Raw genomic sequence first — 24,685 nt, 5'->3', positions numbered from 1 at the left:
ATTTTTTGACATAATGACTTCTACATCTCATTGCTGCAATGGGTCCCCTCCACAAATGATACCGACATCAAATACAATGTTAGTATATAACCGTGGGGGAGGGACATACAAAGCAACAAACAAGTCATCTTATAAATATGTTAGAAGCAATCACAAAAAAGAAAAAAAAATGTTTGAATACTTATCTTAGGGTTCATTTCAACTAACATCAATTATCTGACCTATTCTGCTTGTCTCAGATACTTACTAGATATTGCAAATAAGGGAAACCATGGGACCTATTTTTCTTTGGGCCTGGCTTATTTTACTTAATCTTATTTGTTCCAAGGCTTTCCATTTCCTGACAAATGGGGCAATGTCATTCTTTCTGACGGAGGCATAGAATTCCATTGTGTATATATAACACATTTTCTTAAGTCATTCATCTATTGAGGGGAATCTGGGTTGGTTCCATATCTTAGCTATGGTAAATAATGCTGCAATGAGCATGGCTGTGTTGGTAGCTTTAGTACAGTCTTGTTTGTGAACATTTGGGTAAATTTCCAAAAGTGGGATTGCTGGGTCATAGGGGAGCTCTATGTGGAGTCTTTTGAGGAACCTCCATACTGCTTTCCAAAGTGGTTGTACAAGTTTACAATCCCACCAACAACGCAGTAAAGTTCCCTTCTGTCCACATTTCTGCCAGCATCTGTTGTCATTAGAGTTATTGATTATAGCCATTCTAACTGGGGTGAGGTGGTATCTCAATGTTGTTTTGATTTGAATTTCTTTAATGGCTAGAAATATTGAGCATTTCTTCATGTGTCTATTGGCCATCCTTCTTTCCTCTTCAGAGAAGTTTCTCTTCAGACACGCTGAAAACATTACAGGATGGAATAGGAGAAACCCTAGGTCTCCTTGGTACTGGCTGAAATTTTCTTAATAGAGACCCAGAAACACAACAAATCAAAGAAAGGTTGGACAAATGGGATTGCATGAAATTGCAGAGCTTCTGCATGGCAAAGGACATAGCTTTGATTGTGTGTTCATACTCATTTACAATGGTTAAGTCATCTTGTTCTTAGGATTGCTTCATCATTGGATTACAAACAGCACATTTAATTGTTTTGATTAAGGTGTATTTGATGTGATAATTTCTGAATATTTCTGCTTTCTTTTCTCTTTCACTTGCTTGCACTGCCTTATTCCATTCCTTTTTCCTCCTTTGATGTATTGTTTATCGTTATTATAAAGATTATGTTCAGAGAGGTTACAGTTACATAAGTAAGATGAAGAGAACATTTATTTTGCATATTGTCACCACTTCCTTCTCTATTTTTCCTTCCCATCTGCACCCACCAGGTCTATAGTTTAGGTTCAACAGAGTGTTCAGTGAGTAGCACTGCTGAATTGGTTCACCATTTATTCCAACTTTTCTGTGACTCCATGCTTACAAAAACAACAATAAAGAATAAAACTCTCCTGTTCCCATTTCCTGAGTTCTTTTTGAGAAGTAGTTTATATGATCAGATGGACCTATTACACCTCTGTATTCCTTTCCTGAGTATAATCTCCTTTATTCTCTCTGTGGGGAATGTCTAGAGACCTGTATATTTTATCATGTGCAAATGTTGTTTTTTGTTTTGTTTTGTTTTACCATTTGGTTTGTTTTCTTGTAGATTTACAGGTGCATTCTATATTCAGAGAAAGCATACATCGCACGTTTCTGTGGATCTGGCTTACCTTCGGTTCATTGAAAGCTATTATGGTGAACTGACTTTTTTTGGAATCAAACTATCTTTTGGACTGAGGTTTTTATTCATTCAGGCATTCTAACTGTTATGTGTAGAGTTTGCCTTCCCAGTCATACTGACAGATCACTTCTTAACATTACCATTATGTACCTTATTATCCTAGTTTGTTGAAACGTCTTCCTCCCTTCGTCTTATTTAGAAACTTTAGTGTTTATTGAGTTCAATAGTAGTGAGTTTTGACTTTAAGATTATGAGTTTTCATTTGTCTGCTATAGAATTTATGGTACTTATGGGGATTAAAATGGATAACAAGGAGCTAGAGAGGACTGATGACAACTGTCTGCGATGATAAGGATAATAGAAAAGAACACAGATATACACACACACAAATAGTAAAGGCTCTGATCAAATCCCTAAGTGAAGGTAGAGACATGTTATAATGAAACCTTTTCTTTAATATTTAATCAAACTTTTTGTTTTAAGAAAAGAGGAGGTAACAAGTTTTCCAAGAAATATTATTATTACTTTACTTATGTAACAATACCCCTCTGTATATCACCCTTGCAGTAAAATTAAAATAATACAGATCTTATTAAAATTTATGAAATATTATTGTCATACAAATGAAAACATAATTGTGGTGGTAGCTTTAACATTTCCTTGGGTATATGCTCAGAAGTGGAGTTGTTCTGTCATAAGGTAGTTCTATGCTTGCTGTTTTAAGGACCCTCTATATTGCTTTCCAGACTGGCTGAACAAATTTTCAGTGCCACAACCAATGCAATAGAATTCCCTTGTGGCCAGTTCCTTGCCAGTTTTTGGCCTTTTAATCAAATATTAGCTGGCTGTAGGTCTTTGTGTTCATTTCATGGTCTTCTGTTCCATTAGTTCCCTGGCTTATCTTTTTGCCAATACCCTACTGTTTTCATTACTAGGCCTCTCTAATACAGCTTGAAGTTCAGTATTGTTATTTGTCTGCAACTGTTCTGACCACTAAGAATTGCTTTGCTTTGCTAGGTCTTTGCTAATTCGCTATGAGTCTTTGAAGCGCTTTCTCTGGTTCTGAATAATTTTGTTGAGACCTTTGCATATTGTAATGAATTTGTAAATTACATTGGGCAGTTTTTTTCATTTTCACAATGCTAATTCTACCAGCCCAGGAGCACTGCATATCTTTCCATTTTCTTAAGTCATCCTCGCTTTCCTTTTTCAAATTGTTAAAGTTTTTATTATAGTGGTCTTTCCCCAAGTGGTTCATTCCCAGGTATTTTATATTTTTGAGGCAATTGCAAATAAGGTGCTATTGTAATTTCTGCCTCAATCATCTGTCAATGGAATGAAGAAAGGCAATTAATTTTTGTAACTTCATTTTGTACCTGGCTATTTTCTCAAAGTTCAGGATAAATTTTAGTAGCTATGGAAGAGGAGATTTGGGGCCTCCTTAAATACATGATCACGTCATCTGTAAAAAAGTGATGTTTTTACTCTTCCTTCTCTATTTGGTTCACCTCAATGCTTTTCCCCTGCATACAGCTCTTGCTAGGAATTCCAATACAATGATGAAGAGAAATGGAAAGAATGGACATCTTTGTTTTGTTCCTGAATTTAGGGGAAATACCTTCAGTTGTTCACCATAAAGCATAAAAGTGGCTATATACTATCCATATCCAGTCTTGCTTACATTGAGGAGTGTTCCAAAGAATCCTAGCTTCTCCAGACTTTTTATCATAAAGGGATGTGGATATCATCACAGGTATTTTTGTGCTTCAATTGAGTTAATTATGTGGGTTTTGCACTTGCTTCTGCTGAGGTGCTGTAATATGTTAATTGACTTGCATTTGTTAAACCAGTTTTGTATCCTTGGTCTGAATCCCCTTTGATCATAGTGTATGATTTTCTGGATTAGTTGTTGTATTCTATTGGCCAGTATTTTGTTGAGGGGTATTGCATCAATGTTCATCGAGGAGAAAGATGAGTTGTCTTTTCTCAGTGTGGCCTTGTCTTATTTGAAGATGAATACCTTTACTTCTTCGTTCCCTATTTAGACTCATTTATGCATTTCTCTTGCCTTATTTATCTTCCTAGGAATTCCAGCAGCATGTTTAAGAGGAATGGAGTTTGTAGACATCCCTGTCTTGTTCTGCTTTTAGAAGGAATGGTTTTAAATTTTCCCCATTAAGTATATATCTGACTCTAGGTTTGGCATAGATAGCCATTATCATATTGAAGAACCTTCCATGGATTCATAGCTTCACTAGCGGTTTTATCATAAAGGGATGTTAAATCTTGTCAAATAATTTTTCTGCATATATTGAAATGAACATATGGCTCTTATCTCTGTTGATAAGTAGAATTACATTAATTGACTTGTGTATATTGAATCAGGTTTACAATCCTGGAATGAATCCCATTTGAACATATGTATTGGTTAATTTTTAAATTCAGCTGGCTAGAATTTTGTTCAGAAGTTTTGCATCACCATCCATCAAAAAATGATTCTATAGTTCTTTTTTTATTGTAAAAATACCATACATAGGGGTTACAATTACATAGGCAAGGTAATCAGTACATGTTTTATCAAGCATTGTTGCCTCCTCTTTTCTTTCCCCTTCCCACCTCTTCCTATCTCCATCTAAGCCCCCCTCCCCTAGCGCCATCCCTTATTGATGAGATCCTGTGTGGTTTTGGGATGAGTGTTATGTTGGCTTCACAAAATGACTTTGGTAGTGATCTTTCCCTTTCTAATTCATTGAAGAGTTTGAAGAGTAAGAAAGTGAGTTCCTATGTGAAGACCTTATATATTCCTTCTGTGATTCTATCTGGTCCTGAGCTTTTCATGAATGGGAGGCTTTTATTGCCATTTCATTTGCCTTAACTGTTATTGGCTAATAAGATCATCACTTGGAACTGGTCCTCCAAGGATGGAGTCCCATATGAGGTACTCACAGATTCCAGAGAAAGTTTTGAGCTGGGCTACAGGAGTCTTCTTCAGGGGCCTGTTTGTCTGAATGTGGCAGTCTCAATCTCCTCTGACTGTTTCACCCTACACTAGTCCTGTGGTGTCTCTCCTCCTTTGTGTTGTTTGCCTGCAGCAGAAGCCTCTCGATAGGGGTCCCCAAGCTGATTCAGATGTCTGCCCTACTTTACCTCCTTGTGTTTCTAGGGTTAGTGTTTGTGGTGTGATTTTATCAGCATCACACTGTTCTCTGTTTAAGTTTAGACTAGTGGCACTTCAGGCATGTCCTTCTGGGTCTGCCTGGGCTGCCGGGAGAGGAAATGGGCCAAGGCTGCAGCTACTCTGCAGGGTTCTGCATGCTGTCTTGCTGTCTTCTGCTGCTGTGTTTCTGCTGTGAAATTTCTTCTGTATTTGAATGAGTCTCTGTCTGTTTAAAATTTGATCAGTGTGGATCTCTCGAGGTGAAGTGGATGCAGGGAATCTAAATAGCTGTTTTGTCAGACACATCTAAGTAGTTTACCTGTGATGATGCCACAATCTTCCAAGAAGTGTCAGTTGTGCCTATGAAATTCATCATTAAGATATTGATGAGATTTTTCTAATATGTTGATAATGGACTGTCCTATGGGACATGCTTTTGTTGTGAGCCAACGGAGTTGATATTTTACGTATGCTTTCACATTGAGTCCCAGAAATGATTAAATTTCCTTTCTTATTTCTCTCTTCAAAGAACTCATGAAGACTCATCAATGAATTGCCCAGTTTCCTTGGGTTTGAGTATTTTCTGTGATTCATTGTGTTCACAGGACACAAAATATACATTCTTGTGTGTTGTTCTTTTTTTTATTAATGGCTCTTTTTTGAGGTCTGAATAACTTAACTTTAGAATTTCATGTAAGAAGGGTCTAGTGGAAATGCATTTTATTAATTGTGCTTCTCTGGGAACATCTTTATCCTTCCTTCATTTCTACAGGATAGCTTGACTATGTGCAATACTCTTGGTGGATAATTTAGATTGTTTTTATCTTCAGAATTTTAAACATCTTCTTGCCATGTTCTCTTGACTTACATGGATTCTACTGAGATGTCAACTATAGTGCAAATTGGTGCCCACCTATGGGACATGGTTCCCATTTCTGTTATACTTTAGAGAATCATCGCTGTATATGTATTTCACTTGTGAGTGCTTCATGTGAACACAGCTTGCTATAGATATCATGTTCAAAAATTTCACTAATCCATTTGGGGGGGGCAGAAGGATTGGGTAGGGGTCGGGTGGAGGATGGGAAAGGATGGGAAGGGGAAACAAAGGAGGATGCTACAATGCTTGATAAGAAATGTAATCATTATCTTGCCCATGTAATTGTAACCCCTCTGTACAGTATTTTCACAATAAAATTTTTTTTACTAACCCTTCATCTTTTGGTCTTTTAGTTTGTGTGCATCTCTACATTTGCTGTTTTGGAAAATACAATTGACAACTTTTGACAAACGTTTTTCACGCACCTTTATTCCTCCAAATATGTATGTTCAATTAGATTTTCATCATGGTCACTATTTTCTTTACAACTTTGGTGGGGGGGCTGGGTAGGATGGGGTTGGGGGATGAGGGGAGAATGGGAAGGGAAGGGAAGGGGAAACAAAGGAGGAGGCTACAATGATTGATAAGAAATGTGCTCACTCTCTTGCCCATGTAATTGTAACCCCTCTGTACAGTATTTTCACAATAAAAAAGAATATTTCAAAATATGATAAGTGTTTTTTGTGATCACTTCACATATACCTACAATATACATGAAAAATTTTCATTCTCTCATTTGTATTTCCAATGTGACTTCATTGTTTCCTTTTAAACTATGCTGGTTTATTTCATTATGTTGATTTCTTTAGAACGTCCTCACACACTCACACACAAACACATTCACATAACCTTGTGCACAAAAACAGGACACAAAGAAAGAAAGAAACATACACTATCATCTTTATTTCTTTCCATTGGTTAGTTTTATGTATGTCAGTCTAAATATATTGGGAAGAGTGCAGTGATCTGTGCATTTTACACGGAGCACTAGAATTGGGATTTCCATACAAAGCTTACCTATCATTCTCTCCTCAACACTCACGTCATGGGTTCCTCTTTCTAAAATTAGTTCCTTGAAATTGGATGAATGCCTTTTGTTTTGCATAAATGAAGGTAAAATTTCCTCCTCTGATATTTCAGCTCTTTTTCTGGTTGTTATAAGCAAGAGCTATTCAGTGTATCTGTGAGCAGAGCTTACTATAGAATCATTCATTAATAACACTTTGCGTCTGAATATTGCTCTTAATTTAAACATTCATTAGTTAGCCTGACCTGCCATATAAACACATAACATAAACTGGGTGACTGAAACACAAAAATTATTTTCAATAGAGGTGAAGCTTTTTGCTCTAATGTAAAGGCAATACAAAATTTGCTGTCTCATGATAACCGATTCCAACAGACAAAAGCCTTTTACTGTGATGCATTTGGTAATAGGGAAAAACAAACTCTCCCTAGATTTAAATAAGTATCTGAATCTCATTCATGACAAACGTCCTTTGTGTCCTCACCTCATTCTATATGGAAGTTTAAGAGACTGCATTTACATTCCGTTCTAATTGGAGTAATATTTGAACATATTCATTGGCAAAAAAGCAAGCATTTAATGTATCAAAGCCTTAAGTTTTAAAATACTCCTCTTCTATTTCTTTACTCATTATGCAGGTTTATCTTCAAGAACTATCTGCATGTTTTGGCTTTGTCATTTGCTATTGAGAAGATCAACAATAACCCTGATCTTTTACATAATTTAACTCTGGGATTTGATATCTATGATGTTCACTTCAGAGCTTGGACAATGTTTAAGAATCCCCTCATTTGGCTCTTTGGGAAATACAAGATTCCAAACTACTCCTGTTTGAGAGACAGCAGGTCTATAGCAGTACTTACAGGACCATCAGGAATAACATTTGACCAGATTGAGACATTGTTAGGACTCTACAGATTTCCACAGGTGCAGATGGGAGGTGTGGAAGGTTCTAAAAACATCTAATTTGGTGGTATTTCAGGTTGTTTAGAAGAGAAGGATGGGAAAAGACTCTATTCATGAACGCAGCAAATTTTGTGGCATGTCGTAATTACTCTAAGGTAGTCGGAAATATATCTCTAAACAGTTTGGAAAAACTGATGGTAGATTTTAGCAGACAATTGGATAATTTATTTTTGAAACCTTATCAACAATTTACTTTAATAAATCAGGAAATGGAAAATCACATTGCACGACGAAGTTATGTTGAGCAAGAAACTATGCTTACACAGGTTACCCTAGCTAATCAGGAAACTTGTATCTCTAACCTACAAAGAGCACAAGGTGAATGTGTTACTCTATTGGTACAGCACAAGTCCTCAGGGAAATTACCAAAGAAGTGCAAGAGGCCATGAATTTGTGCCCCTGTATTGGCATTGATATGAACACACACACACATACACGAAAGATATTATGTTGAATGAAGTAAACAGGCTCAGAAAGAGAAAATGTAAAAGTGTTCTCTCATATGTGAAAGTTAGATCTAAAATATGAACATGTATTATGAAGTAAATATGGAGCACACACATAGCCACTTACATATATACATGATCAATCTGACTAAAGTATGATATACAGAGGGATGGAACTCCATGGTTAACTTTTCTGATCTACCGACAGTGTAAAAAATGAACACCATGCATATCTTGGAGGAGCTGAGTAGGGGTTAAGGGATAAATTCAAAAGAATAATGAATGGATGAGTGGGGAAAATCAACATAATATTCAATGGGCATGTGTGAAAATGGAATTAGACAAGTTTGGGAGTGACTGAGGTTGATATAGATGAGAAGAGTTGATGGAAATAGTAATAAATATCAAGAGACAATTTGAAAGTCTATTGATATGTTGTACAACTATTCAAAAGCAATTAAATTATTTTTTTCAAAAACTCAAAACCTGCCTTCCACCTACTTCAACTGGTTCTTAACAGACATCAAGACTGAGATTGTGATGGATGGCAATCTTCTCATTTATGGAGTGTCCAGTTTTCTTTCCATTTAGTTTACCTTTGTGCCTTATGGTCATGCCTTGAGTGACCATAACAAGTTTCCTTCTCTCTATCAGATGGCTCCAAAGGACCCATCAATAGCCACTGCCATGGTCTCCTTACTGCTTCACTTCAGCTGGAGCTGTGTAGGACTGTTGTCTACACAAGATGAGAATGGTGCATGTGTTCTTGTTGAATTGAAAGAAGAGATGGCCAAGAACAGAGATTGTGTATCCTATGAGCTAGCGATCTCATCCCAAGATGTGTCACATGTATTCAAACTCACAAAAGTCCATGATGAGATAAACCTAGCTTCAGCAAGTGTCTTCATCATATATGGTGATAATGATTCACTGCTAGGTTTAATGATATTGATTGAGCAAATTATTATACATGGGAAAGTTTGTATCATGAACTCACAATGGGATTTTACCCTGAAAATGAGATATTTCATGCTAGGCTCATTGCATGTACGTCTTATTTTTACACATCATCCTGTAGATTTTTCTGGATTCACAGATTTTGTCAAGTCAGGTAAGCCTTCTAAATATCCAGAAGACGTTTTTCTTGCAAGCCTGTGGTTTCTCTCTTTTAATTGCTCTGATTCTGGGTTTAACTGTGTAACATGGGACAATTGTCCTCTTGATTCCTCTTTAGATTGGTTACCTGGGCATATATTTGAAATGACTATGTCTGTAGACAGTTACAATATATACAATACTATGTATGCTGTGGCCCATGCTCTCCATGAGATTTTTCTTCATCAAACAGAAGTTCCAACAATGGGAAATAGAAAAGGAGCACTACCTTTCTCTGCTCAGGTAAGTTTTCTATGTTGGAGTACACACACCATGAGATGAGCCCTTTCTATAGTGGTTTCTTACTGTATGTAATTCAATGTTTCTGTATGTATTCATGTATTTTTGTATATATATACATATATATTATGTGTTTATATTATGGTTGCTGATATTAATATTCAGTATTTGAAGTAATTGTCTCAAATATTAAGCTTTTTCTCTTCTAATATCAGAAACTACTGAAAGTACCAAATTAAATGTAGATTTACATTTAAAACATTAAATATTTCATGTGCTTTCCAAAACGTTATGCAGTTCTTTATGTCTCAATGTTTATGATGTATTGTAGACATGTGTGGATATGCTCTTAAGAAAACAACAGGCCAGTAACAAGGATACTATAAGTTAAATTTGGCTGGTGCAGGGGCTTAAACACAGTGCCTGAGCTTATGTTCCTAAGTTTGTTTCTTTTTTTTTCAATTTTTTTTGTGATTATGTGGTTACATAAATTCCCAAATTTCACAGTATTGTGTCATAAGGAAGCTCAGTTAATGTCACAAATACATTCTAATTTTCATGGAGCAAATTTTCACTCATGGTCATTAAAAATTATGACGTCTATGAGCTTTGCAATACTGATATTTCTTCCACATTGGGTGATATGTACATTTCTCTTGTTTTGCATAGTATCAGCTGTTCCCTCTTTCCCACTTGTTCCCTCCCTCCCATCACTGCCATTGAGTTGCTTAGTTCATTTTGGTCAATGTCCAGTGCAGCTTATGGGTCCCTCTGTTTATGTTTTTCCCTGATTCCCTCTAGCTCCGTGTCATCCTCCTGGTTTCCCTCTAGTGTGCACATATATACCATACATGTGATGAGCAGCATGGGGCTATTTAGAAGTGATTCAACCAAATATGTGGAAGTCCTTTGTTTCTTAATTCATGTTAATTTTGTCATATCACCTAACATTTTGAATTTAACATCCACTTATCAAGGAGACCGCGTGCTGTTTGTCTCTTTGCACTTGGCTTACCTTGCTCAACATGATTTTTTTCTAGCTCCATCTATTTCCCTGCAAATGCCATTATTTTGTCCTTTCTAAGGGCTGCATAATATTCCATTGTTTAGGGCTGGGAAGGTGGCTCAGTGGTAGAGCGCTTGCCTTGCATGCATGAGGCTCTGGGTTCATATTCCTCAGCACCACAGAAGCAAAAAAGAAAAAATCTGGAAGTGGTGCTGTAGTGTGCTAGCATTGAGCTGAAGATCTGAGGGACAGCGCCCAGGCCCATAGTTCAGCCCCCCCCCCCAAACAAACCATATTCCATTGTGTATAGATAACACACTTTTTGGATCCATTCATCTGTGGTGGGACATCTGGTATTTTTCATATCCTGACTATTGTGTACAGTGCTGCAATAAACATGGAGGTGCATGTGTCCTTGTATACTGGTTCCTTTTGTTCAGGATAGATGCCCAGAAGTGGTAGGACTGGGTCATAAGGGAGGTGAATATTTTGCTTTCTGAGCACCCTCCAGACTGCTTTGTAAAGTGGTTGTCTAAGTGTACACTCCCATCGGCAGTGTAATAGGGTTCATCTTCCTCCACATCCCCTCCAGCATTTGTCTTTTGCTGACTTGAGGATGTGGGCCATTCTGACTGGGGTAAAGTGATATTTCAAGGATGTCTTTATTTGTATTTCCTTCACAACCAGAGATGGTGAACATTTCCTCATGTGTTTCTTTGACATTTTTATTTTTTTTTCTGAGAAGTCTCTCTTTAGTTCCCTTCCCCAGTTAGTAATTGGTTTGTTAGGTTTGAGAGGGATTAGTTTCTTGAGTTCCCTGTATATGCAGGATATTAACCCCTTGTCTGATATATTGCTGGTAAGTATTTTTTCCCAGTTAGTTGGTTGTCTTTCTAGCTTGGTTGCTATAGCTTTAGCTGTGCAGAAACTTTTTATTTTAAGGTAGTCCCATTTGGCGAGTCTCTCTCCAATTTGTTGTGACCCTGGGACTCTGTTCAGGAAGTTCCTGCCTGTGCCTATAAGTTCAATTGCCTCTCCTAGGCTGTCCTGCAGTAGTTTCAGAGATCAGGTTTGATGTTAAGGTCTTTAATCCATTTTGAGTTGATGTTGGTGCATGGTGATAGGCTGGGGTCCACTTTTAGTTTTCTGAATGTGGAAGCCCAGAATTCCCTGAACCAGTGGTTGCAGAGGCTGTGTTTCTTCCACTGTATGTCTTTGGCTCCTTTGTCAAATATCAGCTGACTGTAGATATGTGGTTTTATTTCTGGATCTTCTATTCTATTCCATTAGTCTTCGGGTCTGTTTTTGTGCCAGTACCATGCTGTCTTTGTTATAATGGCTCTATAGTAGAGTTTGAAGTTTGGTATTGAGATCCTTCCCATGTTGTCTTTTTTTCCCTAGAATTATTTTGCCTATTCTAGGTCTTTTGTTGTTCCATATGAATTTTTGGACTGTTTTCTGTATTTCAGATTTGTGCGTCATTGGGATTTTGATAGGAATTGCATTGAATTTGTATATTAATTTTGTATTGCCATTTTCACTATATTGTCTGCCTATCAAGACCATGGAAGGTCTTTCCATTACCTAGTGTCTTCTGTAATTTCTTTCTTTAACTTTTATAGTTTTCATTAAATAGCTCTTTTACATCTTTTGTTAGGTTAATTCTTAAATATTTTATTCTTTGGGAGGTTATTGTGAATGAGGTTACTTCTTTATTTCCCTCTCTGCTTGTAGATTGTCAGTGTACAGGAAGGCGACTGATTTTTTGTGGGTTGATTTTGTATCCTGCTACTTTGCCGAAGTGATTTATGATTTCTAAGAGTTCCGGGATGGAGCTTTTGGGATCATGAAGGTGTAGTATCATGTCATCTGCTAAAAGGGATAGCTTAACTTCTTGTTTCCCTATGCGGATCCCTTTAATGTATTTTTCTTGCCTTATTGCCTGGCTAAGGGTTCCAGGACTATATTGAAGAGGAGTGGAGACAGTGGGCATCTTTGCCTTGTTCCTGATTTTAGGAGAATTGGTTGCAGCTTTTCCCCATTAGGTATAATATTGGCTATTTGACTTTTATTGTTCTAAGGAATGTTCTTTCTATTCCTATTTTCTCCAGAGCTTTTAACATGGTTGAATGTTGTGTTTTATCAGAAGCTTTTTCTTCATCTGTGGACATGATTATATGATTCTTGACCTTGGTTCTGTTGATGTGTTGGATTATATTTTTTGACTTATGTATGTTAAGCCATCCCTGCATCTCTGGGATGAAGCCTACCTGGTCATAGTGTATGATATATTTTATGTGTTTCTGGATTCTACTAGCTAGAATTTTGTTAAGGATCTTTGTATCTGTGTTCATCAAGGAAATTGGTCTCTAATACTATTTATTGGTTGAGTCTTTGCCTGGTTTGGTGATGAGTGTGATATTGGTATCATAGGATGAATTTGGGATAGTACCTTATTTCTCTGTTTCTCTAAAGAGCTTGAGGAGTATGGGTATTAATTCTTTTTTAAAGGTCTTATAGAATTCTGTTGTGATTCCATCTGATACTGGGCTTTTCCTTGTTGGAAACTTCTGATTGCTTGTATCTCCTTGTAAGATATTGGCTTATTTAATTGATTTACTTCTTTGCTCAATTTGGGCAACTTGTATTTCTCTAAAAATGCATCAAGTTCTGCCAGGTTTACTTTCTTTAGAGAGTATAACTTTTGAAAATAGTCCTTTAAAATTGTTTGGATATCTCGGGTATTTGTTGTGATTTTTCCCGTGACACCCCTGATCTTGTTAATTTGGGTTTTCTCTCTTCTTTTCTTAATTAATCTTGCCAATGATCTATCAATTTTATCGATTCTTTCAAAGAACCAGCTTTTTGTTTTATTAATTTTATCTATGCTTTTCCTATTCTCTATTTCACTAATTTCCTCTCTTAGTTTGATTGTGTGGCTCCATCTAGTTACTTTGGGTTCCATTTTTTCATGTTTTTCTAGGTGTTTAATTGCAACATGAGATTATTTACTTGGTCTGTCTCTATTTTCTTGATGTGGGCACTGAAGGCTATAAATTTGCCCCTCAGGACTGCTTTTGCTGTCCAAGTTTCTTTGTGATGTGTCTTCATTTTCATTGAAAATGAAGTTTTAGGAAGTTTCTAATTTGTACTCTAATTTCTTCTCTTACCCAGGTATTGCTTAGAAGTGTGCTGTTCAATTTCCATGTATTTGCGTAATTTCTGCAGTATGCTTTGTTATTGAGAACTAGCTTGATTCCACTGCGGTCAGATAGGATACAGGGGATCATGTCAATCCCTTGTATTTGTTTAAGTTCCTTGCATGAACTATGATATGGTCTATTTTGGAGAAAGTTCCATGAGGTGCTGAGAAGAATTTGTGCTGTGTTGTGTTAGGGTGAAATACTCGGTAGATGTCAGTTAGTTCCACTTGAAGTATAGCCTCATTAATTCAGTAGCTTCTTTGCCAAACTTCTGGTTGGTAGACCTGTCTTTTGGTGAGAGTGGGGTGTTAAAGTCTCCTAATATTATCGTATTGGGACTTATTTTATTCTGTAAGTTTGAGAGTATTTGCTTAACATATTTTCGTGCTACAATGTTTGGGGAATATAAGTTGCTGATGGTAATATCCTCCTCTTGGATTGTTCCCTTTATTAATATGTAGTGTCCTTCCTTGTCTTTTTGTACTGATTTTAATGAAAAGTTTATTTTGGCAGATATCAGGATTGCTACACTTGCTTCTTTACTGGGGGCATTTGATTGGTAGATTCTTTTCCAACCCTTCACTCTGAGTTTGTTTGTATGTTTGGCTGGCAGGTGGGTCTCCTGAAGGCAACAGGAGGATGGTCATGTTTTCTGATCCAATCTGCAGTTCTTTTTCTTTTGATTGGTGAATTAAGAGCGTTAATATTAAGAGATACTATAGGGAGATGCATTGTAGTCCCTGTCATTCCCTGTTTTCCTAAATTTTTCTTCTTTCCTTTCCTCCTGTGCTTGCTCATTTAGACTTTTATTAATGGCTGTCTGGTGCGGGTCCCCATTCCTGGTTACTTTCTTCAGGGTGTGTTCCCCCTCTTAGTATTTTTTTGTAATTCTGGATTAATGTTTATGTATTCATTTAGTTTTTCTTTACTATTAAAAATTTTCATTTCTCCATCGAATGTGAATGGTAGCTTTGCGGGTATATCAGTCTTGGTTGGCAGTTATTCGCTCTCAGGGCTCATATGGAACTTTCCCAGGCCTTTCTTGCACTCAGTGTCTGTGTGGAGAGATCTGCAGTGATTCTATTTTTTTCCCATTGTTAATATAGCTCCTTCTTCATTTTTGCTGCATGCAAGATTGTTTCCTTATTATTCAGACCTATCATTTTTACTATGATGTGTCTAGAAGTGTTTCTCCTGGGATCTTGCTTGTTAGGTGTTCTATATGCTTCTGTTATGTAGTTAAGATGATCTTTTTTCAGATGGAGGAAATTTTCACAGATTATCTTGTTGAATAGGTGTTGCAATACCTTGCTTTGATATTCCTCATCTTCGTCCACTTCAATTATATGAAGGTTAAATTTCTTGGCATCATCTGTTTGCTCTTGGATCTTCTTTTGGCAAAATTTAAGTGATTTTTTCATATGTGTGATTTTTTTGGTCCAGTTTGTATGTTCTGTCTTCTGTATCTGACACTCTACATTCCATTTCGTTCACTCTGTTAACTATGGCTTCCATTGTGGTTTGCATGTAGAAAATGGACTCATTTATGGACTCAATATTGGTTCTCAAAGGAGTAATCTTAGCTCTTAATGAGGTGTGTACTGTGTCTATTTTTGTACTAATCTCAACTTATAGTGAGGTCTGTACTGCCTCTATTTTTGCATGCGCCTCCTGTTTGATACCCTGCATCTCTTTCGATAGTTCTTCCCTGTGTTCTTTAAATTTCTGGTCTATTCCTTGCTTTAATTCTTGAGTCTTTGCCTCTAGTATCTCTTGGATGTAGCTTTTGTCTTCCATTCCTGCTTTGCTTCCACTGGGGCTCTCCCTGTATGGCTTTTGTGTGTAGCTTGCTATCCTGGGTATTGATAAACTTTGTAATTTTTCTCTGTGATTTTCACAAGGGGATTCAGGGATTATTGGAGACTTATCTGAAATTTTTTCTTGGTCAATAGGTGTATGTCTTTGCTTGATTGCTGTTTCTGTGCTGGTAGAGAGAGTCTGTATCTGGTCTCGGTTCTGTTGGGGGCCGACCTCTAGCTGCTGGACTGGCCCACGTAGAGTTCTCAGCTCTCTGCTGTAGATCACTAGCAGTTCCCGCCTACAGAAGGTTTGAGCAGCTTAGACTGCTCCTGTTTACTCCTCCAGGTGCTCTTGGCAAGATCAGATGTGCTGCATGTACTCTCCCAGTTGCTGGAGTCTGCTATGAGCTCCTGGTGTTTTCAAGTTTGTTTTATTTTTGGCCAGTTTTGGGCTTGACCTCTGGGCCTGGGCACTGTCCTTCAGCTCTTCAGGTCAAGGCTGGCACCTTACCATATAAGCCAGAGCACCACTTCTGGCCTTTCTGCTGAGGAAACAGATCCAGGAACTCATGCACACAAGACAAGCACTCTACTGATGAGCCACTTTACCACCCTGGCGGCCTGGGTTGTCCAATTCCCAGCCTAGGATATATGGGTCAGGTTCTGGTGGGGTTTGGGCTTCTGGTTCTCTTGTCCTGGACCTCCAAGTCTTTTGCTGTCAAAGGGGTGAATCCCAGGAGTTGCAGTTCCCTATTTTTCCCCCTTCTGCTGAGGCATATGTTCAGCTTCTGACTTCAGTTGGAAAGAGTTGGTTGTGTTGCTCAGGCACCAGAACCCTAGGCATGGTCCCAGCCCCCAGCCTGAGGCTCACCTGTTGGACCTGTGCTGCTGTATACCCCGCCTAGGTTATGCAGCCTCGAGTACACAGTTCAAGTTTCTTCCACTGTTGGCTGTTTTGACCCAGGGGTACTATTCCTGGCTTGGGGGTTTAAACTCTCTTCCAGGGGTGCTCTTGCTCCATGGGCTGGTGGAGCTCTTGAACAGTTCCCAGTTTTAGTGGGTCCTGTGGTCCAGGTGCTGTGGGAGGGGTCTGGGTCAGTGTCTGGGGGTTCCCACCAGCTCTGGTCTCCCTTGAGAGATGCACTGTCTTCTGCAGGGTACTCACCATGGAGCTCGTTGTTGTTTCTGTGTGATGTAGGATGTTGGTTGTCATTGCAATCAGATTTCAGTTGAAATGATTTGCGGCTGGGCAGGGGGGTAGTGGCTGTGTTTCTCCTCTGCCTCTGCCTCAGTTGATGCTGTTCTGGGTGCTTTGGCATGAGCCTCCAGCCTCTGGCTGAGGGTTGTTTGAGAGGACTCCGTGCAAGTTCTGAGCACTAGGGTTTCTCCTCTGTCTCTGCTTCCGTTGATGCTGTTCGAGACCTTGCTGTGGGATGGGTCTCCAGCCTCTGGCCGAGGGGTGGGGCAGGTGTCTCCATGAAGGTTCCATGTGCTAGGGTTTGTCTGTTTGTGTTCTCCAAATCAGCACCAGTACATTGCAGGTCTTCTGCTCTGGTGTTCTGTGGGCATTCCATTCAGTTCTGTGGTTCCCGCCATGGGGTCGAGTGGCTTTGGCGGGATGGAGACTTTCTGCTAGGAGAGTGAGGGGTGGAAGTGGATTTATGTGCAGGCTCCCAGCTTTGAGGTTTCTGTGTTCATCGCTATCAGATCAGAGGGTCCTACACTGGTACCTCAGGCGTCTTATGTAGGGGTGATCTGCAGATGACCTCCTGTGTCTCTGGGACTCCGGCAGCCCCCACCGGGCCGGTCTGGCAGGGTCTTGGCACACTACCGCACAACCAGTAAAGGTTGGGGAAGGGGTCTTCTTGCTTCCATGTTCTGATATACTTTTTCTTTCTTTCTTTTTTGTTTTTCTCCCACCTCCTGTTTTTCTTTGGGTATTCGTCTTTTTTGTTGTTGTGGGTCTCTTGGGGAGACTCAGCATAGAAACTCAAACTCTCTTTTTGGTTGAAGAGAGCTGTGGCGTTTCCCTACTGCTCCGTCATCATCTTGGTGCCCCCTCAGCATTGGAATTTAAAGGGAAATGAGCCTAGGTGTTTCTTTTTAAATTGGGCATTTCAACAATATTCCTTCACATGAGTGGAAATTGGAGAAGCTTCCTGTTCTATGCCCTTCTCTGATTATCTATCTATCTATCTATCTATCTATCTATCTATCTATCTATCTGTCTGTCTGTCTGTCTGTCTGTCTGTCTGTCTGTCTGTCTGTCTGTCTGTCTATCTAGTAAAGATACTGTACAGATGGTTGCAGTTAAATAAGCAAGGTAATGAGTCCATTTCTTATCGAGCATTGTTATCCCCTCCTATCATCCCTTTCCTCCCCACCTCCAGACTCCTCTTTCTCCTCCTACCCCCCAAAGTTGTACAGTGTCTTTCTTCTACATGCTCTGGTTTTCAAGATTGATAGTGGACTTTGATACCTTAGGTTGAATTTCCCTTAGACATTATTGGAGGCTGCGGCCTAAATTTTGTTGAGAAGTTTTGCATCGATGTCCATCAAAGAAATAGGTCTATAGTTCTCTTTCTTTGATAAGTCCCTGCCTGGTTTGGGCATGAGGGTTATGATGGCTTCATAGAAAGAGTTTGGTAGTAAACATTCACTTTCAATTTTATTGAAGATTTGGAGGAGTATTGGTGTGAGTTCTGGTTTGTGGGCCTTGTAGAATTCAGCTGCAAATCCATAGGTTCATGGGCATTTCTTGGGTGGTAGGTCTAGTACTGCTGTTTCTATTTTGATGCTTGATATAGGTCTGTTAAGTTGATTTAAATCATCTTGGTTTAGTTTTGATATGACGACATTTGCTACAAAATAGTCCATTTCTTCCAAATTATCAAATTTATTAGTATAAATATTAGAGAAGTATTCCCTTATAATGTTCTAAATCTTGTTTTTTCCCCTGTGGTAAATTTTCCATTCTCATCTCTGAGTTCGTTTATATGGGTGTGTTCTCTTTTTTCATGGTAAGATTTGCTAAGGGTCTGTCAATTTGGTTAATTTTTTTTAAACCAACTCCTTATTTTGTTGATACTTTCTATGTTTTTTTGGATTTTAATTAATTTAATTCTGATTTAATTTTAATTATTTGTTTCCATCTACTGGATTGGGATTTAGCTTGTTGCTCTTTTGCAAGGAGCTTCACGTGAGTCATTAAATTGTTTGTTTCATATGTCTCCAATTTGTTGATATAGGAACTCAGAGCTATAAACTTGCCTGTGAGTATTGCCTTTGGTGTGTCCTAGAGGAGCTGGTAGTTTTTGTTGAATATCATGAACATTTGAATTTCCTTCCTAATCTCTTCCATTACCCACTGGTGGTTCAACGGTGTGTTGTTCAGCCTCCACATTTTACAGGAATTTCTTTGGTGGTTTTTGGTTTTGAGTTCTAATTTTATTACCTTGTGGTCTGAGAGAATGCAAGGCATAATTTCAATGTTTCTGAAATTGGACAAACTTGGTTTGTGACCTAGAATGTGGTCTATGCTGGAGAATATTTCATGTGCTGCTGAGAAATATTCTCTGATAATGCTGTGTGAAATATTTTGTATATGTTGGTTAAGTCTGGTTGATTTTTGCAATTGTTTAGATCTCAGGTTTCTCTATTGAGTTGTTGCCAGGTTGATCTATCCATGGAGGTGAGGGGTGTGTTAAAAGTCTGCAACAATTAATGTCTTTGGATCTGTGTGAGATTTGAAGGAAAGCCGTGTTTCTTGGATAAATTTGAGTGCTCCATTTTGGTAACTAGATATTTAGAATTGTAATATCCTCCTGAAAAAGAGATCCCTTAAATAGTATGTAATGAAATAATTTATCTCTTCTCGTTAATTTTAATTTGAAGTCCATTTTATGTGGTATTAGGATTTCAACTCAGGCCTGTTTATGGGTGCTGTTTGCTTCATAGATTTTATTCCAGCTTTTCAGTTTCAGAATATTTTTGTTTTTGGTGGGCTAGGTGTGTCTTGAAGGCAGCAGATACAAGGATCTTGCTTTTTAATCCAACTAGACAGTCTATAACATTTAATTGGGGAGTTAAGTCCTTTAATATTGAGAGCTAGGACTGAGAGGTGTTTGGTAGTTACTGCCATGTTGTCCACCTTGTTGGTGGCTGTGCCAATTGGGTTCTTTCTACGATTCTTGGATTCTCTGTTTGGGGGATAGTTCTTGGCCTTTATTGTGCTCTTGTTGGTTTTCTTTGTGTAGGGGCTGGGAAGGTAGCTCAGCGGTAGAGTGCTTGCCTTGCAAGAGTGAGGCCCTGGGTTTGATTCCTCAGCACCACATAAGCAAAAAGAATAAAGCAGAAGTGGCGCTGTGGCTCAAGTGGTAGAGTGCTAGCCTTGAGCTGAAGAGCTGAGGGACACCGCCCAAGCCTAGAGTTCAGGCCCCACAACAGGATCCCCCCCCCAAAAAAAAAGAAGAAGAAGCAGGTAGAAGGAAAGGAGGAGAGAAATAAAGAAACAAGAAAAATGAAAAAAAAACAAATTAAAAAATTAAAAATGATATAAGTACAAAGAAATAATATTGACAGAGGAGAAGGATTGAGGGAAAGGAAGAGAGAAAGTAAAAAGGACAAATGAAAAAATTAAAAATTAAAACATGAAACATTTAAAAATTATGTAAGTATAAAGAAAAAATCTTATTATTAAAGGAGTTTAGGCTGAGTGTTTGTGAATTGAGTAATCAATTTCTAATTTAGGTGTGCACATAATGAATGATAAAGTCTAATATTTGAAGATGGGTATATATCTGGGGATGAGCAGAACAGCAATTAAGTCACACAAAAATTACCCAAAAAAGCAAAAAGGAAAAAGAGTAAAGAAATTAAAAAAGCACACACACCTAAAACAAAAATGATGAGAAAATAACTCTTTTAAAAAATTTGAAAACTTAGGAAGTAAAAAGAATTCTTTGATTTTTTCTTGTGTCTCCTGTGTCCACATCCAGTTTCTTGGTGGAGTTTCTGGTTTGCTTCTGGTGTTTGGTTTTCCTGTGGCTTGACTGGGTTTTTTGCTTTGGACGTTTTTCATTATAATAATACTGTACAGAAAGGTTTTAGTTACATGAGCAAGGTAATGAGTACAAGTAATATGGAGCATTGTTGCCTCCTCCTTTATTTCTCCCCTACCAATCCTTCTGTCCTACCTCCACAATTATTCCCACCCCTCCCCGCCAAAGTTGTAAAGTTCATTTTTAATATTATGTCTTGTATATTTCATTGTTGCCGTGAGTCAGCCTGTTTCCCTGTTTAACCATTTTGTTTTTTTCCCTTCCCCTCTCTGAATTAGAGAATTGTATATACAAGATGCAGTGAAGATCAGAGCGGTAAGCGAGATGAGCACAGTGGGGACAGCAACAGCATTTTGGCCGCCGCATGATCCTGACAGAGCAGTCCCATCAAGGATTCGTCCCATTGGCGCTGATGACCCAGGAGCATTGGGACGCTGTCTATGAGAAAGAACTTCAAATGTTCCAAGAACATGGAGATACAGGAGAAATCTGGTTTGGGGAAGAGAGTATAATCAACTAATAAGGTGGATACACAAGATCCCATTGGATGCTTCAGTATTCAGTATTCAGTCGGAAATGGAAATGGTGTTTTCCTAGTTAAAATTGCAAAACTTGGTTTCTGTAATATTACTGGAATAGATTACTCTCCTGCAATTCAGCTTTCTAGAAGTAAAAGAGAAAGAAGCGTTATCTAACATAAAGTTGAAGGTAGAATAGTTTTTGAATCTTTCCACAAAGCTTTCTGGATTTCATATTTGTGTTGACAAAGGGACTTTTGATGCCATAAGCGTTAATCCTGACAGTGAAGCTGAGAAGAGGAAGCAGTTTGTGAAAGCTCTCTCTGGGGTGTTTGAAGTAAACGGCTTTTTTTCTAATAACCTCTTGTAATTGGATCAAGGAAGAATTGCTGGATTAATTCTGCAAAGGATTTGAAATTTTTGAAGAGCTGTCAACAACCACTTTCAGCTTTGGAGGTAGACATGGAAACAGTGTACATCATTAGTTTTACAAAAAGCTTAATACATTCTTGGACAAATTCAGATATCTTTTTAAACGAAGCGACACAGTAAAATATCCTGTCACAGGAAATATAAGTAGAAATAAATACTTAGTAAGTATGGAGGATACACATGTTGGAATACCTTTAATGGAAAAAGAAATGACCTAAAAATTCATGAGAATATGAGTGACTGGCATTTAAAGACTGACCAAGTTTAATTATGAATAATCATTTGTATTTGAGATGTAAATACATTTTTTTTATTTTTAGCTTAGTATAATGTCCTGTAGTGTCTGACCAGTTAAAAGTCTTAAAGTTGTAAAGAAATGTTCAAAAAAAAAGATGCAGTGAAAACAGGATTTACACCATGGGGTAGAAACATACAAAGAAACAAAAAATCACATGGTAAAATATAAATATGTTAGAAAGAAAAGCAAGCAAGGGTTAATTTTATACCCTGCGACTTTGCCAAAGTTTCGAATCAGCTCAAGTAATTTGGGAGTGAAGTCTTTAGGATTCTTTAAATACAAATCATGTCATATGTAAAGAGGGAGAGTTTTATTTCATCTTTCCCTATTTCGATCCTCTTTATATTTATATCTTGTCTTATTGCTGTAGCTGGGCATTCTAGTACTAAACTGAAGAGAAGTGGAGAGAGTGGACATCATTATCTTGTTCCTGAGTTTAGAGGAAATGACTTATTTTTTTCACCATTAAGTATAATGTTGGCTCTAGGTTTGTCATATATAACTTTTTATATATTGAAGAATGTTCCATGGATTCCTAGTTTTCCCAGAGCTTTCATCATAAAAAGGGTGTTGGAATTTTTCAGAAGCTTTTTCTGCATCTATTGAGATAATCATGTGGTTCTAATCCTTGGTCTTATTGATGTGATGAATTATATTAATTAAAACTGCTTTCTATGCAAGAGCTTGATTAGCCCCCAGTTTCTCTTGTGCCCTCTTCCTCTGGACACAGCTGGAATCTTTATGGTGTTGAAACTATGAGATATCAAAAGAGAGAATATTTGCCTGGATATGGTATGTATAAATTCACACTCTTAACTATAATGCCCTCATAATTCAGTTGACAACTCAGAGACATACACTTTTTCTGGCCATTTCACCATACACATGATATGGCATCATCTCATGCAATCCAGTTGCATCATCCCAAATGACTTACATGCAAATACTTTCTTGACACAAACTTTGGACAAATTACAACTAAGATAACTCCATCTCTGAGGCCTCACTATCTGAGGGTTGGTTAAAATCACAGCACCTGCAGTGAAGAAGGCAAAAATGAAAACATGTTTATAACGTGTTTTTCTCCTTGATGCAGGGCTACTAATGCATAGCCCCTGGGAATAGTCTTACACATTACTTCTGAGGACTCAAAGAAACTTTAATAAGAGGTGAGCTATAGTGTAGATCTCTGTCAATAAATGCACATATGCACATATACAAAGATATAAGAATATCTGTGAAATTGTGATCTTCACTTTCAGCCAGAATTGCTGCTTGGCAGATGCTTCAGGGATGTACACTTTCACTTTAATAATTCTCCTTCTCCATCTTCCCCTCCCTGTCAGGTCCTTGGCTGAAACTACCTGCCTTTCTACAATGAAGCAGCGAGCACACATGGATGGAGATGTGATGATAACTGGGATTATGCCCCTGTGCACTTTGGGAATAGATCACAGTAACAGCCATGCTGCCAGGCTAGAAGACAACAAGTTGTAAGTAATTTCAGATTTTATCTCTATTACTATTTTATTCTGAGCACGTTCCATGGAGGAAGGAACTCTGGGTGTGCACATCAATGATTTCTGTCTCCTCTGTACTGACCTCCATCCTTATTGCTCCAGGAGCAGCTCAGTTTCATTATTTTGCCTTACATCTCTTATTGACTGATTTTCTGCCTGCTGGCAAGAGAGGGCTCCATTTCCTTCCATGTATTTTTCCTTTCCATATCTGTAAGTTCTTTACTTTTCTCCAGCATACTGATATCTCCTCCATTTCAGCTGTCACTGTGGAAAATGAAGTGGCCAGGCACTGATTTCATGCCCTAGAACAGGCACAAACACACATACTCTTGTGCACACACACTTATACAGTCACACATTCTTAGTGTACACAACAAGTTACTGTTCCAAACTATGTATTTTGGTCCTGTTTCATGTGAGATATCCTCTACCACCAATGGTTATCAGACAGCTCAGCATTATGAAAGATTTCTTGTGGGAGAATTTTATATTCCCAATATTAGTTCTTTCCACTTGTGCACATGCGTATGCTTTAAGTTTTTGCCTATAATTTAGAGTCTCACTAATAAGTGGTATAATAAAAGAGAAAAGAAAATGATTGCACAGAACTTCAAGGAATTCTCTCAATCTATCTGATTCTTGTTGCAAAAAATATATAATTATCTTTATCATTGGCACTGGTTTTAAGGGCTGGTGTGAAAACTATCGCCAGAGGCAGCTGCCCACAATTGAGAGCAGAGATCTCAGGATAGGAATTACTCTCTTCTGTCCTATAGAAAATACATGGATTCATTTTATATGTCACTGATACGTTTATCTTTCTTACTTTCATGCTGGTACTGGGAACTCAGTGCCTGTGGGCTGTTCCTGAACATTTTTGTTGAAGGCTAGTGCTCTAGCATTTGAGGCACAACTCCACTTCTGGCATCTTTTCATAGTTAAATGGAGATAAGAGACTCACAGATATCGCTGCCCAGGCTGCCTTGAAAATATGATCCTCAGGTCTCAGCCTTATGAGTAGTTGAGAATAAAGGAGTGAAGCACTACTGTCTGGCTTCACTTATTCTTTATATTCCTCACTACTTCCCCATGTTTTGCTGAGTTTCACTCTTTTAATTTTCCAGAATATGTTTAAGTACTTCTCTTAAAGTGCTAATATAGACAAGCAGAGTAATGAAGTTTTAGCTGATGGATTTTTCTTTGCTAAGCCTACATACAAATAAGATCTGGTCTAGGTTAGTAGCA

General features: G+C 38.0%; 1 protein-coding gene and 1 pseudogene across 1 annotated transcript in view; both read left to right on the top strand.

The window, feature by feature from the left end:
• Positions 1–21,036: 21,036 nt before the first annotated feature.
• Positions 21,037–21,567, top strand: LOC122119951 (annotated as a pseudogene).
• Positions 21,568–21,652: 85 nt separating this feature from the next.
• Positions 21,653–24,685, top strand: part of LOC122119950 (vomeronasal type-2 receptor 116-like) — a 32,928-nt gene continuing 29,895 nt past the window's right edge. Inside the window, exons 1-2 of the mRNA XM_042693997.1 lie at positions 21,653–21,738; positions 23,267–23,413. Of these exons, the coding sequence (XP_042549931.1) occupies positions 21,653–21,738; positions 23,267–23,413 (233 nt within the window). The remainder of the gene's footprint in view (positions 21,739–23,266; positions 23,414–24,685) is intronic.

This window comes from Dipodomys spectabilis, unplaced genomic scaffold (assembly GCF_019054845.1).
Source record: "Dipodomys spectabilis isolate Male_0828 unplaced genomic scaffold, ASM1905484v1 ptg000173l, whole genome shotgun sequence".
In the NCBI taxonomy this organism is placed as follows: domain Eukaryota; kingdom Metazoa; phylum Chordata; class Mammalia; order Rodentia; family Heteromyidae; genus Dipodomys; species Dipodomys spectabilis.
Note: the sequence above shows the minus strand (reverse complement) of the source record. Positions and strands in the feature narration are given on the sequence as shown.